This window comes from Rattus norvegicus, chromosome 10 (genome assembly GCF_036323735.1).
Source record: "Rattus norvegicus strain BN/NHsdMcwi chromosome 10, GRCr8, whole genome shotgun sequence".
In the NCBI taxonomy this organism is placed as follows: Eukaryota; Metazoa; Chordata; class Mammalia; order Rodentia; family Muridae; genus Rattus; species Rattus norvegicus.
Genome location: NC_086028.1, coordinates 49207716 through 49227445, shown reverse-complemented (window position 1 = coordinate 49227445; position 19730 = coordinate 49207716). Strand labels below are relative to the sequence as shown.

The 19730-nt window shown below is 44.2% G+C and overlaps 1 protein-coding gene across 2 annotated transcripts in view; it reads left to right on the top strand.

Annotated features, from left to right (window-relative positions):
- The window catches only part of Cox10 (cytochrome c oxidase assembly factor heme A:farnesyltransferase COX10), a 111801-nt gene that overhangs the window by 14564 nt on the left and 77507 nt on the right, over positions 1-19730 (top strand). The window contains exons 1-2 of one of the 2 annotated variants that reach the window (XM_063269908.1): positions 12182-12277; positions 18039-18163. Coding sequence is in view for 1 of the 2 variants with exons in the window: in NM_001398997.1 (NP_001385926.1) it covers positions 18039-18163 (125 nt within the window). In the remaining variant the exon portion in view is untranslated. Of the gene's footprint in view, positions 1-12181; positions 12278-18038; positions 18164-19730 lie in introns of those variants that run through there. The other variant, NM_001398997.1, reaches the window with a different exon arrangement.

Genomic DNA, 19730 nt, shown 5'->3' with positions numbered 1-19730 from the left:
TGTGCTTACTAAACCTTTCTGTAGTCTTTTACGTCTTGGAACTGTTAAGTATGTGTTTTAAGAAAATACAAATAGTTTTTAAAAATTGAAATGCTCTTACAAGTCTACCATGTCACAATGCCTATCACTTTCTAGATTTTGGCAAATTAGCTTGTAGAATTTAATTTCATACTCATCTTTTTGTATGACACTCTGATATTGCTGACTTAGGTTTTTGTTTTCTGTTGTATTTTAGATTTCTTAAGACAGAATATAAAATAGAGGGTGGGACAGATGGCTCAGTGGTTAAGAACACTGCTATTCCAGAGGACCTAGATTAAGTCTTAGCACCCGCACTGGGTAGCTCACAACAGCTGGTAGCTCCAGTCTAGGGTCTAAAGTCCTCTCCGGCCTCTGTTGGAACTAGTATGCAAATGGTAGACATTCATGTGCATATGAGTACATGTGTACACACACACATATACTAAAAAGAAATGAATCATTTTAGAAGATAGAAAATAATATATGAAGACTTCCATTTGAGTCATCTAACATCTCTCTGTACAACTTTCAGCCCCTCCCTACCGGTGCACACTCGGTCGGTCTAAAGTTAACAGTCTATGCTGTACAGTTTGACTGAGCTGGAACCCCTCATTTGTAAAATATGGACTGTACATATTATTGGCACATTTGTTTGATGTCTTAAAAGCTCATTTGCAACTATAAAATGGGAACAATTCCATGTGAGAAGATTACTGTAAATTTATAAGAAATAATTTAGATGAACAATTTACTGCCTGCTTAATGTTCAAGGAAAATTAATTATTATTATTTCACGGTGCTAATATATGTGTAAAACATTTGAATAATTTTCAATATCATCGCCATATATCTTTGCATGTGTTTATTCTAAAAGTCAGGTCCCTAGAAATAAACTCTTCCATGTTTTTATTGTCATGTACTAATTGTTCAAAATAATGGGCCTGATGTGGCATTTCTCATGCATATTGTGTGCTTTGGATATGTTCACCCCCCTGCTGGCCTCTCTTGCTCCTCCCAGCCCATGTGTGAGTAGACAGTGGCGGTAGCCGCCACTGCATGGCTGGACCACAGTTTATTTGCTCCCTTCTGCCTTGGTAGGTCCCATTTTGTTCTCATTGCTGGAGATAGTGCTGAAAAGAATATCTTTGTCTTTCATCCGGGATGATTCCCCGGGGAGATACATGCAGGTAGAATATGCATGCTGTCGGAGCTTTTGATTGGCAAATTTCACTGATGAAATGCTGTACCATGTGATACTATGGCCAAGTGGGCGGCCTACCATACCTTCAGCACTCATTGCTGGCTAATGCTGTAATTTTATAAATAGTGTGAAGAGATGTGTAAAAAATTGTCACGCAAACTTGTTTTATGTTTAAAACTCTTCCCTTCTGTTTGACTTATTGTTTGCAAGGACTCTTTACATATTATAGTCATTCAGTCCTGGTTTATGTGTGTGGACACGCATGTGTGTGTGAGCATTCGTGTGCCCTTTGCTGTTTTTCATTCACCAGCATTTGATTGTAAAAGTTAATTTTGTGGTAACCAAATCTATTTTTCTGAGAGTCTGGTCTCATACCATATTTAAGCTTTTCCATATGAAGACTGTATAAATGTCTACCTTCTTGTCAGCATTATATTTGTATAATTTTATATTGTGTATTAAGCTTCTTTCTTTTCAGGATGTGCGTTTTAGTTAGTGGTATGCAATGGGCGTATAACCAGGTTTCCTGTCCTTACGCATGTCACGGTATTGGATTCACAGGCTTAAGAATTTATAAAGCTTTATCTGTAGAATCCTTCCTGTTTCCTGTCCTTCCCTAGTTCCACCCTAAGTTCTTCTAGTATCTTAAGTGGAATTTCAGTATGTTCAGGGTTTAATTCAGGTTGTATTGATGTCTTTACGGTATCACATTATCTTCATTTATCTGACTCTTCCTTTATTCTTTTTAAATTTTCTAGTTTTCTTTAAATAGGTCAAAATATTTGGAACTAAATTGACTTGATGCGGGTTATTTTTAAATATTTTTTCAATTGACTGTTTCTTGAATTTTTCAGGAAAGCAACCTAATGGTGATCAGATTATCTCTTTTATCTTTGTATTTGAGTTATTCTACTTTCTGGGACATTTCTTCTTGGCTGGCACTGTCCAGTAGCTTTCCTGTCTGTCCTATCTCACCTTTTGGCTAGGCCCTCTGGGGTGTTCTGTCCGCTGCTGGTTTGAATCTCACATTTCCATCTCATTACTTCTCATAACGTTTCTGATTGAGCTGTGGCAGGCACTGTTTTTGTCATTTTGTCTCCCTATGGCCCCACCCCCCACCCCCAGAGCTGAGGACTGAACTCAGGGCCTTGCGCTTGCTAGGCAAGCGCTCTACCACTGAGCTAAATCCCCAACCTGGCACTGTTTTTTCACAGTACTTTAACCTACTCTTTCCTTTTTATTAGATATTTTATTTATTTACATTTCAAATGTTATCCCTTTTCCTGTTCTCCTCTGGAAACACATCCTCCCTCCTCCTGCTTCTATGAGGGTGCTCCCCCAACCACTCCTGCCTCCCCACTCTGCCATTTCCCTATACTGGGGCATCGAGCCTTCCCAGGACCAAGGGCTTCTCCTCCCATTAATGTCCAACAAGACCATCCTCTGTTACATATGCAGCTGGAGCCATGGGTCCCTCCATATGTACTCATTGGTTGGTGGTTTAGTCCTGGGAGCTCTGGGGGTTGGGGGTAGGTCAGGTTGGTTGATATTGTTGTTCTTCCTATGGGTTGCAAACCCCTTTGGCTCCTTCAGTCCTTTCTCTAACTCCTCCATTGGGGACCCCATGTCATCATGCACTTCTTGGCATCCACAATAGTGTCTGGGTTTGGTGGCAGTATATAGGATGAATCCCCAGGTGGGGCAGTCTTTAGATGGCCTTTCCTTCAGTCTCTGCTCCACACTTGGTCTCTGTATATCTCCCTTGAGTATCTTTTCCCCCCTTCTAAGAAGGACTGAAGTATCCATTCTTTGGTTACCCACTCTTGCCAGAGTACACATACCTATAGTCACTTCATACTCATTGAGCACTACTACATTTATTTTTGCATGTTGGGGACAGAATGAGGTATGATGAACTCCTCCTTGCTCTCGTGGACCCTTTGATACAGTGTATGCTTCACACGCATGTGTATACCACATGCTATAAGCTGGTGGCTGAGTGCAGGCATGCTGGATTTTTCCCTCATTGAACAGTTTCTCTGTGTGGCAGGACTTCTCTCAGGAGGTAAGTTACAGGAAGGGCGATCGCCACTTTACATTCTTGATATAACAATCCTGTGGCCTGGAGGCAGATAAAGAGGCAATATTAGAACCGGATCTATTTCTCAAAAAGACATTCCTTTGGTGTTGCTGGATTCTCAGTGCTGTGTGTCCTGGCCTTGATTTTTAGTGTCCTTTCTCTTTACTCAGAACATGTGTGTGTGTGCTTAGCCATTTCTCTGATACCACTGCCTGCTGAGTTGGAGGATTGCCCCTGTGTGTCACGGTGTGATGGTTGCCAGTCACCTGTATACTGGATGAGGGCACAAAGAATGGCTTTGCCACAGAGAGAATTTGCTGAGGAAGGACCCTGTTCTGCTCTTTTTAGAGTGACCTCTCCAGCCCTTCTCTTACACTTAGGATGCAGTCGCTCTAGCCACCCCTGGGCTGTGGTAGCAAGGGCCTTTTCATGGAGTCTTCCCACTTAACCATCACTCTGCTTAGCCTCCTCTGTTGTTCAACAAGGAGTAAAGGTACTGTCTGGATAGCCTCTATTTCCAGTTTTTACCCAGATCTTTACTGTGACTATTTACTTATTCTTTTTCTTATTCAAATAATGAAAATAGAGAACACGATTGTGTCTCAGCTGTAGGTACTTGCTTATCATACACAAGACCCTGGCTTCTATCCCAGCGTGACATGTGCACCATGAGAGTAGTTAGCCATCTCAGTGACTTCCTTAAGTCTCATCTGACCTACATTTAAAATATACTCCCTGAGGCCGTTAGTGTCCTCTGTAGCATTTACTGAAGTTGCAGGTTTTCTTCATTTTCATTCTTATTTCGTTTCTGTCCTGGTTTGGCTTTGTGTTGCTGTGATGAACACCCCGACCAAAAGCAACCTGGGGAAGCAAGGGTTTACTTCATCTCACAGTTCATAGTCCATCCTGCAGGGAAGTCAGGCAGGGAGTCCTCCCCCAGCCCTGGCATCTCCACTATCCTGGGATCTTCACTACTGCTGCATCTACATCTTCCTCGACGGCCTCTGCTGGCCTTTCTTCAGGGACCCTGACCCTGCTTCATGGAGCCAGGCCTTGGCTGCTCTCCATAGCCTTGCAGTCTGCTGGCATCCATGCTGCCTAAACTCACATTACCAAGCTCAGCTGCTGTCTTGGGATACAACCTTTGCCTCTTGTGGACCACAGCTCTGCCCTTAAGGAAATACTTCCTAGTAGATTTCACCTCAGTGGTGCTGGTCTGTTGTTAATCATAGCTGTTTCTTCAGTCCCAACTAACCAGCATTAATATTTCCAATAAAGTTTACTTCAGTAATGCTAGTCTCTTGTTGATCACAATTGATTCTTCAGACCCAGCTGATCATAAACTATCCTAGGATCTTAATACAAAATACCTCATGAATGGCCCTGATAAATCTTTCAGGGATTCTCAGCTTCCCTCTGAAACTTCACAACCCTGGCGTCCATCATGTGCATGTCTCTCAGGAGTGTTTTACTATTCCTACAGAACAGCTCACTAAAAACTCTGAGAACTCAATGGCTTTTCCAGGCCAAAGTCCAAATACTTCCATAGTCCTCTCAAGAAATAACCTGGTCAGGTCTGTCACAGGAACACCCTACTCCTAGTACCAAGTTCTGTCCTAGCTTGACGTTGTATTGCTGTAATAAACACCACAGCATGATCAGATGCAACCTGGGGAGGAACGGGCTCATTTTATCTCATAGCTTCTAGTTCATCATGAAGGGAAGCCAGGGAAAGGAGCCTGGAGGCAGATAATAAAGCAGAGGCCGTGGAGGGACTCTGCCTACCACCTTGCTCCTCATGGCTTACTCAGCCTGCTTTTTAATATAACCTGGACCTCCTGCTACAGGACTGTCATGGTCTACAGTGCACTGGGCTCTTTCACATCATCATTAATCTAGATAGTGGCCCCACAGACTTGTGTACAGGCCAAGCTGGCAAAAACTCATCCGTTATGTATGGGGGTGAAGGGGAGGGGATGATATGGTTTTGGTTTCATGACAGGGTTTCTCTGTGTAGCCCTGGCTATCCTGGGACTTGCTCCATGGACCAGGCTGGCTTCAAATTTACTTGCCTTTCCCTCTTGAGTGCTAGGAATAAAAGCATGTTTGAACTTCCACTTGCTGCTTTTTTTTTTAACCTTCTTTTTTCTTTAATGACTTATTTATTTTTATTTTATGTGCATTGGTGTTTTGCCTGTATTTATGTCTGTGTGAGGGTGTCAGATCCCCTGGAACCGGGTTCGCAGATAGCAGTTAGCTACCATGTGGATGCTGGGAATTGAACCCTGGTCCTTTGAAACTACAGTCAGAGCTCTTAAACCTCTGAGCCATCTCTCTAGACTTTAACCAGATTCTTTTAACTTAGATGAATAATTTAGCTAGCTTGCTCTGTTTTCTGGTCATGTAATTACTAATTTGGGATTTACTTCTTTAAATTTAATTCATGTTGATTGAACTCATTGTTTAGTAAAAAACAATGCTGTAGTTGAAGCTAGACAAGGGTAAAAATAAATTTCTCCTGAGGATGAAAATCACTTTCAAATAATATTGGCAACTCTAAAGGAGGAAGAGGGAGAGGGAAAGGGGGAGGGAGAGAGGGAGAAGGAGACGGGGAGGGGGAGAGGGAGAGGGAGGGGGAGAGGGAAAAGGAGAGGGAGAGAGAGAGAGAGCGCGCGCGCATGAATGAACAAACTGAGAATGGGCTCAGCTGCATGGTGCCCTTTACCTCTTTCTTTATCACTGCTTGATGGTGTGTGACCCTGAGGCCACCAGTCCTCTTCTACACCCTCCTCGCCCTCTAGGCTCATACCTGAAAATGATCAAAGGTCAGGAACCATCTTACAAGAAGGGGAAGGAAAGCTCCTGATAGGAGCCTCCTCACCACTCCGGCCAGGTTGTGTATCATGTAGCCAGCTCCAAGGGAGGCTGTAAAGTACGGCAGTTTCCATAGTCATCATTAAAAGGCCCAAACATTGAAATTCCAGCCCAATAAACTCTCTAGTATTTCTCTAACGTCATATGCCTTAGAGATCCTTGGGGTCTTGTTTTAATGCAAGTTTCTGGGTATCTCCTCCCAAAATTCCTTCACTCTTGGCCTGAGTTGCATCCTAGGAATCAGAATTTCAACTGATGACCCTGATACAAATGGTTCCCATAGCATACCTGGAGAGGACAGTGCTGAACTCCCTCTCCTGATCCCACTTAACTCTCAGAAAGCTGTCTCATTCCTCATTCCACACAACATACGGACTCAGTTCCTGTCTAGTGGGAGAATGCCCTCCTGCCATTATCTTCCTGTCCCTCTGCCCCTTTACACAGCCTCCACCCATTACTCTGATACTGAGTTTCTATTAGATTCTGCAGCTCCAAACAGATTACCTTCTGGGAGGAGGCTGTCTGAAGTTCCCAGTCGACATGCTAGACTTGGCTGTGTGCTTAGTTATTCGTTGGGAGTAATATTGAGGGCTTAGTTTTCAGTTCAAAGCAAAACATGGTAGTATCACTTTTATTAAGATTAAGGGATGCAGTAAAATGGTTCTAGGTAAAAGCCCTTTTCTGTACACCTCACAACTTAAGTTTGATTCCTAGAATCCATGTAAAAATGGAACAAGAGAACCACGTCTATAAAGTTGTCCTTTGACCTCTTATTCTTACACCATAGCACTTACATGCCTACATAATACACACATCATGCATACGTGTGCATGCCCACACATCAAAACAATACTAAGTAAAATAATGAATTGGTTTTTCAAACATTAGGAAATGGAACCCTAACAGAAATAATGAAAGAACGCTCCAAGTTTGATGAATACCAAGGGAAGATTTTACCCATTGTTATTTTAGAAACCTTTCTGCAAACTCTTTGGTAAGCCCTGTGGTAAAGTAGACAGTTTACAAATGTCTTTCTTAAACCACAAATGTGAAGGAATAGTAAGCATGGATGTCAAGAATAGAAAGAGAAGGGCTGTTGTGTGCTCACTGACTTCATAAAGACAGGGGTGTAGTTTCTTCAGTATTTAGCTCTGAGAGACTTCATTTCTGCATGGGGAGAGGCTGCCCAGTCTCTTACCCTGGAGCTCTTGAGCCAGCCCTTCCATCTGTCTCTAGGACACACACCTCCTCCTCCTCCCTGTAGGCTAGGCACCCCTGCCCTGTTCTTCACAGAGTTCTTGGTGTTACACGCGAGACTTCATTACCACTGCGTGAAGTGTGTGCTGGGGGACTTGTAGCATAGAATGAGTCTATGTTGAGCCTCACTTTTCACTGACTAGTATCTAGTGCCTTGCACACAGGGTGTTCAGGAGCTAGCCACTCAACAGTGAAAGAAAGTGTAATGGATTCTGTTCCACCATTTTGCTCAGAGCCCATTCTTTTAATGACAAATCATCTCTTATAAGATTGCAGTGCTTAGTGATGGACCTGTTCTGGCAGGTGGCTTCATTGTGCAGACAACAGAGAGTGCTAACCACCAAACCAGGGTAGGCATAATGTCACTAGGTGATAACATCTTGTGAGCCCACACTTGCATATGTGGTCTATTTTGTCTGAAGTCATTAATGCGGTCTATGACTGTGTTTTACTGCACTGTAGTGATTTACTGCTTAGGGACAGCTCAGAGATCCTTTTCCTAACCACGTGGCTGGAGGCTGCTGTGTTTCTTGGTCCTTAATTAGCTTACTGCTGACAGTGTGTCCTGACGTCTATAATCTGCTGGGTTTTTTTTCAGCTCAGCATATCTCTTGAGTATTGAAGGTGGCCCCACTTCATACCTCTTAAAAGTTCATCATATGTGTAAAAACTGTACCCTTCGGGCTCAGAGAATCGTCAAAGACTTTGATTTGTTCTAAATGGTGTATTCTTCAGTTAATAATCATCTTTCTTGCTCAGGTAAAGACTGAAGGTAAGTGTTACCAGTGAATCCCACTAGGCTAGGAAAGCAACTCTTGCTATCCAGGTTTACCTAAAGGCCATGGCCACAAGGGCCTTCCTCCAAGTGCTCTTTACCAGACAGAGTTGAGTGCTGTTCTTGCTGGGAAGCTGCACTGGCTGCCTAGAGTGCAGCTCAGTTACCGCTGCCGCATGCTCACTGCCACGGTGGAGGGCTGTCACTCAGCGAGGCCTGAACTGGCAAAGGACGGAGCCAGGCCCAGAAAAGAGCAGTGGGTCAGTCCTGACTCAGCAGTCGTGTGTAAGAAAGTATTCAGTCCCCGGGGACCAGAATGAAGACACACACTGAAATGCATGGCTATCAGGGTCTTTCGTTGGTGTCCATGGCCTGAGTTACCACCAAAGGCCATGCTGATGTCCGTGGGCTGTGCTGCTGCTGGGGGCCATACTTTTCTGAGTGTCTTGTACTGCCACCTAAGGCCATGTTGATGTCTCTGGTCTGGGCTGCCTCCAAGAGCCTTGTCTGGGTATGGTTCTACTACACCTGGGGGCAGTGATTATGATCTGTGCTGTCCTCAGAAAATTATGGAGGCCCATGATCCATCCTCCCGCTGACTGTGAGGACCAAGGAGGCTACTTCTGTTGTGATATAGATGACTGCCAACACATAGCTGAGAGGGAGGGACAGATTGATATAGATGGCTGCCAACACATAGCTGAGAGGGAGGGACAGATGTCTCCTGTGACAACCCCTACCCTACTCCTACCCCTCCACCAAAGTAACATCCTGGACAGGAAGCCACGGAAGAGAACTTTTAAAAGAGTGATGGGGATGCTGAAGCGTAGCTCTCTGCAATTGAGGGCAAACAAAGGCCTTGGTTCTATCTAAGGGGCAGTCTGCTAAGAGTTTGGCCATGCTCCACTGAGAATATAGATAACACAAATTGGACTGGTTAATTTTCATTTTTCTATATTTTTATTTTTAATTTTTGGGGGGAGGTCGTAAGAGGAGAGGAGGCATGGAAGGACTGGGAATTGAGAGGGATCTGACTGCATGATGGGAAATTTCCAGGGAATCATTAAAAATGTTATGTTGGAAAAAAAAGTGTGTTTCTGATATAATAAACTTGCATGAGTATAAAGAATAAAATGCTTGGCTGTAGGTGGTCACACCGAACAGTTCTATAAGAAACTGAGAGAAGCTTTACTGTTTAGTGGAAACTGCTTGGCTAACAATTCCCTTTTGCCAAACTCTTTTTCGGGACGACACTCCCTAAAAAACTCTACTTCTCTGAAGTTTAACCTTTGTGTCTGAGCTTTGGCTTTGGAGGGTCCATTTTATGGAAAGGTTGTAAATATCTATCCATTACATCTCAAAGGAAAACAACAAGGTTGTAAAGTTCTTGAGTGTAGGAAATATATTAAGAAGAAATAGTTCATTGTTGGGGGGGAAGCCTAAGAATAGGGTAACTAGGGTAAGAAAGCAGAAAAGGTCTCAGCTTCAAAGAAAATGGGTAATTGAAAGAGCTATCTGGGGGTCTCACCTAGTGGAGGCATTAGCTTAGTGTATAAACAACTCTTATTTATATTTTCATGAGGGCTGAGGGACACTTGATTACCCTTTGCTGACTGCTAACTCTAAATGCAAACCAAATGCTCCTTGGTCAATTGCCATGGTAACCATACTGAAACACTTCATTCTGGCAGCGGTGCATTGGAAGGGAAAGGTTTAATTTGGTCCTACCTACATCTCTCAGAGCAGACTTTGTCATTAAGAATATAGGAGAGGAAAAAGGGGGGAGGAGAGAAGGGGAGAGAGCTAGCAAGTTCTGTAGCTGTTATTTTAAATCTCTATGAAACATTTCATGTCTTCACCCAAAGTGATTGTAGATAATCAGCTACTCCAGACTGATGTCCTGCCTGTCATCAATGGACCTCTTCAGTAACAATATGCATGAGAGTTGTCATCCCGCTTCGATATGGGTGCTGATGAGAAGACTGTTTGAGGAAGTTTGGAGGAGACTGCCAGCCTAGCAAGCCTAAAAACCTCACTTCAATTAGAAATTCAACAAATGAAATCTAGGATGTTAGTAGGAATGGAGACAAACATGGCTGTCACAAGAACGGCCATTTAGTAAAAGATACAGTCATTAGTAAGGCAGAAGAGACTGCCTCCTGCCTCTGAATTAAGTTAGATTGAACTCTGAGACTTACTAACTAAAAATCATACCACTTCCCAGGAACACACATACAAACTCATTAACTACCTGTTCTTAGCCTCTCCGTAAAGAGCCCCAGTGAGAACACAGTCAGGCTGTGGAGTTTGGCTTCTGATGTCGAACAGCGTCTGCACTGATGTATTAGCTCTAAGCCAGTTGACTTCCACAACTACCATGCTGAATGAAAACTGTCAGTTGACTGGATCAGTTCATCACTGTTTCACTTCACTTAATCCCTTTGGGAGTGAATATTAAAAAATAAAGGGTATTAAGAGGCAGAGTTTATGGGAAATCAGGATGTAGATGACCAGGGAGCGTGATCCTTGTGGTCCATTTGACGGTCTGAGAAGGGAAAGGACATGTATTCATTATGTGTGTGTTCAGAGGCCTGTGATTCCCAGAGTAGAAGGCCTTTAAAGATCTTGATGAAACTGAGTTTCTGAGGAAGCCTCCTGCACATCAGAAAAGGGGAAACCTTCCCAGGGTTAGTTGCTGTTCTAGAGACTACACTGTGAGGCTGGAATTAGGGTGCTGGCTAAATCTGTCCCACAAGTTCTGGAAAGGTCGGTTTCCAGTGACAGAGAAACCCAACTCCTTCACCACTGCAGTGCGCACCCTGGCACTGCCAGCATTAGGCTTTCTCCTCTGGGACCCTTAAAACTTCCCTCACACCTGTGGAGTTTTTTGTGCATCCTACACAGGGTCTGAAAACTTGACTTGCCTTCTTATGATTTTGTAATCTGTTAGGCAAGTGTGTGGGTGTCTTCCCTTCATTGAGTAGGATTTTCATCTTTATGAAAACGAGCCTTTGTAGCACTTACTGGAGAATTTTCCATAAAACAGAGAACTAAATGCTATACCATACGATTCCTGCTGAGGCTGTAATTGATTGCATAGCTCCTTGTTTATAAAATCAACTGCTAGTACTTGTTATGTAGACCAGGCTTCTTGAACTTCGTTAACCACCTTCATTGAAAAGTGTTGCTATATAGGGATATATTTATAATTAATATATACAAATATCATAGAAAATAGTTATTTCTAAATGAAATTCATGTACTCCTATACTGATAGATTCACTTTGAGATGTGCAGAATGCCAGTTGTAAAATAAAGAATTGGGGTTGTACTTAGTTAGCATGTTAAACAGTGGGTTCTGTTCCCAGGAGACACACACACACACACACACACACACACACACACACACACACACACACACACACGTACACATGTAGGGGTGAGAGAGGGAGAGAGGGAAGACAGACAGACAGACAGACAGACAGACAGACAGACAGACAGAGGGGCTGGTCAAATATAAGCAGGAGTCTTATTTCCTACCTCGTGCCTGGGATAGCCACATGCCACTGTTGAAGTGCCGTGGTTTTGATGCTTGAATAAGTGTAAAGACTCTTTGACTTTGGCATTGTGAAGTGCTTCACTTTCTTATAAATTGTTTACCCTATTGCTTTACCAACACCTCAGACTGAGCACTTTGGCTGGCAAGCTTCCTTCTGTCCCTTTACGTGATGCTTTAGTGTGTGAAGTCCAAGCTCAGTGGCCTGAGGAGTGCCGCTCTGGAGCTCTAGGGGCTCATTTTAATAGTTACCAAAGCACTGCTTAATTAAGCTCTTGACATTCACCATCTTTGTGCTGAGTGCTTTTGATGAAGTGAAACCCTTTGTGCCTCCACAAAGTGTCCTCAGCTCTAGCAGGGACAGGAGTCTGGAATCCAAGCTTGGTTGGTTACCAGGGATACTTCACTGAGAGGAGAGGGGACTTGGGGCACGGTTGCTTGTGTATAATCGAAGCTTTGTATCAAGAAAGTAGGTTCTTCCCAGTGTTGCAGAGGCAGAAACTGCATCCATAGGTAAGTGTGTTAGGACTCGCTTTAGACTGGGTATGAGGGCACAGTGGGATAGCTCCCAAGCCCCAAGGGGTCAGTCAGGAAGAAATAGCTTTTCCTCACCAGATTTGGGGCTAACATTCTCCAGAGAGAGATTTGACTAAGTGACTTTTCTTTTTTTTTTTTTTTTTTTTTTTTTTTTGTCGGAGCTGGGGACCGAACCCAGGGCCTTGGTGCTTGCTAGGCAAGTGCTCTACCACTGAGCTAAATCCCCTACCCGACTAAGTGACTTTTAACATTAACATTTTATAATTTTTCTCATAACACTTTGTCATTCTGTGAGCTTGGGAGTTTTCTTTCTGTTCTGTACTCTAACCACTCATATTTCTTCAGTCATAAAGCCCTGAGCTGTTTACACGGCTGCCGCTGGCATGGACCTTCAAGTCTTCCCACCTCGTACACTACAGAGGGCTGGGAGGGGTCCCAGAGTACATCTGCCTCTACTCTTCACTGATGCCATGCTTGTCTTGCTAAGCACCTACCTTACCACCGAGTTACTGTTTCACCATTTTCCCACGTGAGCTGTTTAGACCTGGTATGGTAGATCCTCTGCTTCCATGGGCTGGAATCAAGGCAGCTGTTGGTCAGGACCGTCATCCTCATTTGGAGCACAGTTCAGGGCTGTTGGCAGATTCTATGCCCTCAAATCTGTGCGTGGCTCAGGGCTCGGTTCCTTCTGCTGGCTGCTGTGCTGCTCTTCTGAGCTCTAGAAATACCTGGGAGTCTTTGGCAGGTGGCCCTCGGAGGCAAGTCTGAGTAGGTCAGTCAGGGTGTGCGTGAGAATTTTAGGGGACCTACTTTGAGATCTCCCCAGAGGAGGCAGGCAGGCAGGCAAATGAACCTTGTCAGTGGCGGGCCTGCAGATAGGATGCCCTGGCCCGTGGGCATGTAGTTGGGCCTCAGTGGTGCCTTGTACCTCCTGGCAGGCGGCTAAGGGGAGCTGCAGCTCACTCTCTTAAAGTGAGTGTATAGATAGAGTTCTCTGGTTGACCACCCTCTCCAGAGCACCAGTGCGTTAGGCTCTGAGGAGTGGGGCTGTTACTCTTCCTTGGGGTTTCTCAGGCGCCTGCCTGCAGTGCCACACTTCTGGGCCTGGATTGAACAGGTTCATGCTTGGTTGGCAGCATTGATTTTATGTTTATTGTGAAGGGACAGAGTATGAGATTACCAAATAAAATATGATTTCAAAAGTTATTAATGAAAGAATATATTACATTCTCTTTTAATGAGATCCTGGTGTTACAAAATGATTCTGTGTAATGAGTCCCAGGAAATCAATGTAAAGTGTAATTGCGGCTGCGGCCACATTGTATAGGGACATTACTCTGCTCGGTGTTACTAGTACAATTCATCAACCTTCTCTTCCTTTCTCCGTAAATTAATTGCTTTGATGAAGTCAGTAAATATATTTATTGTTAGCTTGTGATCCTTTCTAGAAAGGTCTTAAGAGATCCCATGTTCTACCACAGTAATAAGTGGTTGCTGTCATTTTTCTGTGTGTTACCATTTGTACATTCTAAAGTCCAAATTCTGTAAACTTTTCATTGTTACTTCTTTCTAAAATCCTTTGTTAGCCTTTGCAAACCATTTTCCGTGTCTTCTCAGCTTATTGGATAGACCCGTGTATGAGTCAGAAATCTGAAGTGTTTTCTCTGTCCGTTGATCTCTCTCTTTCTCCTTCCCTTTCTCCCTCTTCCCTCCTCCCCTGTCTCTCTCCTCTCCACTCCCCCCACCCTCTCCCCCCACCCCCCATGCCTTGTTTTCAGACAGAGTTTGTCTGTGTAGCCCTGGCTGGCTGTTCTGGAACTTACTCTGTAAACCAGGCTGGCCTCAAACTCAGATCTGTCTACCCCTGTTTCCCAAGTGTTGGGATTAAAGGCCTGCCTCACTGCTGTCTTAAGTTTTCTTACACTTGTGTACCCTTTTCAACTTTAAAGAAGGCAGTCTTCAGGCTTTCTTTGTTTTTGACAGTTCATTGTTTATAGCACTTTGTCAGCTACTGTGATGGTAACTGACACAACAGTTGTTTTCAAGGCCTGGAATCACCATGGAGTTGTCTTTGGAGCATAAGTCATTACAGAACCAGTGCTAAAAAACTGCTTCCAAAAGGTTTCCTTTGACATAAATGTCGTTTGAGTGCTGAGCCTACTGCACTGTCCCAGGTCCTGCCAGGTGCCATGCCTGTCTTTGCACCTCTTGTGACTTACACTGCTGTGTCTGGGGAACAAGTAGACTGTCCCCCAAATAGAAGGATTGCTGTGTGCCTCTAGTATCTGACCAGCCTCCTTTGTTCCTTCATCTCCTGACTTGCCTGTCCTCTGTAGCCCTCATAAAGCCCTGCTCCTCATCCCTTGCTCCGTTGCTCCATAGTCCTTTGCCTGTCTGCTCTGCTCTGGAGGAAGCGCCCATGGGAACTCCAGGTTCTCATTGCATTTGCACCCACTGTGCCAAAGGAAGGGCCTTTTGCCCAAGAAGCATGCTGTTAGAGAATCTTATTTGGGGAACATAGAGAATCTTATTTGGGGAACGCTTTGATGAAGTTGGTAAATATATTCATTGTTGGCTTGTCATCCTTTCTAGAAAGGTCTTAGAGATCCCAAATTCTACCACAGTAATGAGTGGTTGCTGTCATTTCCATATGTTGATTCTCTCAGGTACTTGTTCTAGTCACAGAAAGCTGGCTGGCATAGACAGTATTCTAAGCACATACACTTGTTTTACCTTTCAAACTGACATGGAACACAGTTAAAGAAAAATAGAAATTTAAGAAACCAGACTGAGGAGATGGCCTAGTAAACAAAATATTTGCTGTGCAAGCCATGGGGGGAGGGGGTTGGGGGGCTGACTTTGGATCTCCATTTCCCATATAAAAGCTGTTGTGAAGGTGCATGCCTGGGGTCCTGCCACTGGAACGAAGAGACAAGAAGAGCTCCATGTCTTGTTGGCCAGCTGTCTTGTGAGCCTCAAGTTAAGTGAGAAAGCTTAGCTCAAGGAAAAGGCAGGGGAGGGATAGAGAGAACACTGGGAAATGAAGAAGACACTTGATGTCAGCCTGTGACCTACATATGTGCATGTAACACACACACACACACACACACACACACACACACACACGGAAGCTGTATCTGGTCCAGGTATTAAGAAAGGGCTTGTCCATATTGTAAAGTGTGAAGGACTCTGTCAGCTCCTGCTGAGACTAGACTGAAGGACATTCTGTAGGTGATACTAGCGTGAGGAGTCAGTAGTCCCACCCTATTCCCTTCCTGTAGCATCTCATGTAACTTTCAGGAATGCACTCATCTTCATGATTCTAATCTCCAAGTCTTTGTATCTTCCATGCTTTCCCTCAAGTCTCTTCTGAGCTCCCATTTTGTGCCTTGTCTACTTTCCATATACGTTTACCCCCATGCCCTGTGGTTCCTCAGAAGCGGCACATTTCCTGACACAGTTCCATTGCTGGTGCTCTACTGTGCTCTTCTGTGGTCTCCTCAGGACTGCCTGCGTGTAACACTCTCCTTCCTTCTCCTTGTTGTTTTCTTCCCACCTTTCCTCTGCTCATGGCACTCTGACCTTTCTCTTAATTCAAATCAAGGTTGTCATCCCGTACAGCACTTGCACCTCAGTGTTCCCATTGCTCACTCTCCTGTGCTCATTCACAGGGGATTAATGTGGTAACTTTGTAGATTGTTTCTCTGCCCCTGCATGGCCTGGGGCTGAACCTTACCAGTGGGTCTCCTTCCTGCCCAGACTCCCAGGGACTCTGAGCTGGCTACCAAATGACATAAAGTTCAGTCTGGGGGCCATGACCTTCCCTCCTCTGTCTCCAGTACATACTACTCTATTCCTGCCATGATAACAACACTGAAAACAGCAGGGAACTCTGCCCACAGGACTTCATGGAGCTTACATTTCTGTGAGGAGTCAGTGTGCAGTGAGTGCCGGTAGAAAATACAAAGGGTGGTCTCGGGAGGGAGATTCTGGACTGATGACTTTTAGATGAGATGGCCAGCGGTGTTCTCCCTAAGAAGGATGTCTTAGATGGAACCCAGAGACAGAGAAGGGACCAGTTCAAAGGGGCAGAGGGCAAGGACCCTGAAGCGCATGGCTGCCCGTGACTGGGCAGTAGTGAGCCCGCTGAGCAGCTGGATGCACTTCTGGATGGCCAAGGAGAGTGTGAGCGTTATTGCAGGTACAGTCAACCACCTCCATTGGAAGTGCGGTGCTGTGATCGCACCCGCTGTGTTCCCAGTTCACTCCAGAGAGAAGCACAGTGGGATTGGGAGATCAGGCAGGGAAGAAGCTCCGGTAGAGATGGACTGGACTAGGTCAGAGTGTTAGAGTTTCTGGGTTAGAGTTGACAGAAAGTTGTTGTGGGCTTTCCTGTGCACTCATGAGAGAGATGGGCAGAAAACAGCATCTTCTCTTTTCCCAGTTATAGCAACTAAAACTAGTTCCTGGCCTGGGAGCGTAGTTCATTCAGCAAATTGGAGGATCCAAGTTTTACTTCCACAATCTAGAAGAAAAAAGAAAAAGCCTGACATGGCGGACATTTATAATCAGAGTACTGCAGAGAGGCAGAGGCTGGAGGGTCCCTGGGGCCTCAAGGGCCAGCAGCTTAGCCTAATTATCAAACCTTAGGCAGTGGTGAAACTCCATCTCTAAAACCCACGTTGGCTCCACCGACACTGAAGCAACGTATGAGGTTGTCTTCTGATGTATGTCTGCACCTGCACATTCAGACACACAGTGTCTTCAGACATTGCCCATATCCCCCTGATACAAAGCCACTCTGAGTTGAAAACCACTGCCTTGGACGGTGGCCGTTGTGCTGGTTTGAAAGGCATTGTCCATGTAGAACACACAGCGTTCCCATCTCCCCGTTGTGTTGTGTACCCTATCACACTCCACTCTCCTTACTCCGTAGAGCAGTGCTATCTTGAAGCTTTCCTGACTGGCTCACCATTGAAGAATTTTCTGGGGAATTCTTACTTCTTACCTCCATGCTTCTCATAGATTCTTCTTGGCTCTATCAACTTCTCTAAGCCCAAAGAAAGAAACACCAGGGCCTCCCAAGAAGCAGGAACCTCTGTGCTAGTGCCAGCCTTATGGCTCTGTTTGCAAACCGATAGTGGCTATGGTGCTACCATCTTCCTCTATTCCATTATGGCCCAGGAACTTCTTCTTTTGCAGGCAAGGCCTCTGTTACTATTGTCTGGAGTTAACTGCAGAGTTCAAGTCCTTACTGTTTGCCATTGTGTGGCATAGTTACTAAACCAGTGTCCTATCTCTCTCTGTGTTGTCAGAACACTAAGTACAGCTTTATCTTTTATAGTTGCCAGCATTGGTACATTATTCCTCAGAAATTGCTAGTCCCTAAATATTTGTTGAATGAATAAGTGAATGATGAATTTGGAAGACCCGTTTTATTTTCCCACCTTTAAGTCTAATGGACTTTAAAAGGAAATATTTTTATGAATTCTATATCTATAACTTTTAAATCATCAAACTGCATATTTTAAAAATATATTACTCTGTGTGTGTAGATGTATATATGTGTGTATGGTGTGTATGTGGCTGTTGTAAGGACAACTTAAAGGAGTTGGGCCCTAAGGTTTGAATTCAGGTTGTCAGGCTTGGTGTCAGGAGCTTTTTCCCATCGAGCCATCTTGCTAGCCTTGTCCTAGAAATCCAGCAACTGACCAGCATCTCTGTGTCTGTATTGCAGCTCTTGTGGTAAGCACCACTTCAGCAGGCTTTGCACTGGCTCCATGCCCATTCGACTGGTCCTGCTTCCTGCTCACTTCCCTTGGAACCGGCCTCGCATCCTGTGCTGCCAACTCCATCAATCAGGTCAGTTCTTCTCCAAGCCAGATGATGCTGTTGTTACTTGCTGGCTGGTGGTACCTTGGTGTTTGAAGAACTCCCCAGATCCTGTCCCCTACTGGAGAAGCATCCTGAACCCACAGAGATGGAGGTCTCTTTTGGTTTGGTTTGGTTTGGTTTGGTTTGGTTTGGTTTGGTTTGGTTTGGTTTGGTTTGGTTTGGTTTGGTTTGGTCTGCTCTGGTTTGCTCTGGTCTGCTCTGGTCTGCTCTGGTCTGCTCTGGTTTGCTCTGGTTTGCTCTGGTCTGGTCTGATCTAGTCTGGTCTGATCTAGTCTGGTCTGATCTAGTCTGGTCTGGTTGGGTTTTTGAAGCAAATGATTTTCAGAGTGCAGCAGAGTATGTACTTGAAATGACCAGGATTCTTTGAATTAAAAAGTATTAAAAATTGCCAGAACTTTGTGTTTTCTTTATTTGGGAAACATTTCCTTGAATTCATCACGGTTATATGTTGTTGATATAGCTTTAGTTCTTCCTGTTTAACTTTTTTTCATTTGCTCGTCTTTTTTGTTTTTTTTTTTTTTAATCAAGGTTTAACTCTGTCACTGCAAAAGGTCCTCCTACCGCTGTCTCCTGGAGGCTAGTATTAGCAATATGCTACAATGTACAACTTCTGCATTTTAAGCCACCACTATGCAAAACACAATATTTCAAATATTTCATTTTTGTTGGTTTTTAGGGGGGTGTGCCTACATGTGGCTATGTGCATGTGAGTACAGATGTCTGGGGAAGGTAGAGGTGTCACATTTCTTAGCGTTAGAGTTACAGGTGGTTGTAATCTGCCTGACCTGGGTGTGAGAAGGTGAACTCAGTCCCTCTGGAAGAGCAGCACATGCTCTTGACTTCTGAGCCATCTCTCCAGCTCTAGAATGTTTAAAAGGAACATACTCAGCCTTTTGAAAAAACCAGTAGTTCAGCACTACTGTTTACTTGGTATGTACAGCCAGATTATATCATAGAATTAATAGTAAAGTATTATTTTTAATGGATCGTTTTTCTTTTTGCTATTTTAAGCACCCAGATGGCTCTCTGAAATAGTTTTTTCCTTTGCTTGGCCACTGTGGTGTGTCCCAGCGTTGTGGGTTTTTTTCCATAAGATATTCTAGTGAAAAAGTCTTGGCTAAAACTTAAGGAAAATTGCCTCATCACCAGAACACCCAGGAGCAGTTGGCACAATTTTCAAACAGGAATTCACATTACCATTAGGAACCAGCTTGAATGTTCATAGAATGCTGTTTAGAAGAAGTTAGTCTGCAAAATATGGGGAAGTAATTTGATTATGCTTAAAGCCATGTGCCTCCAGAAAGTATTAACCACTGTTTGGAGAATGTTACTTGTTTCAAGTAGGGTTTCTTATTGTTATTGCTTTTGACACAGCGTCTCCCCGGCCTGCACCTCACTGTGTAGACCAAGTGGACCTTCCAGAGATCTGCTTGCCTCTGCTTCCCCAGTGCTTGGATTAAAGGCATGTGACACCACACGTGGCCTGTTGTTATTTTTAACATCAAAACAATCTTATAGCAAGGCCAGCATGAGG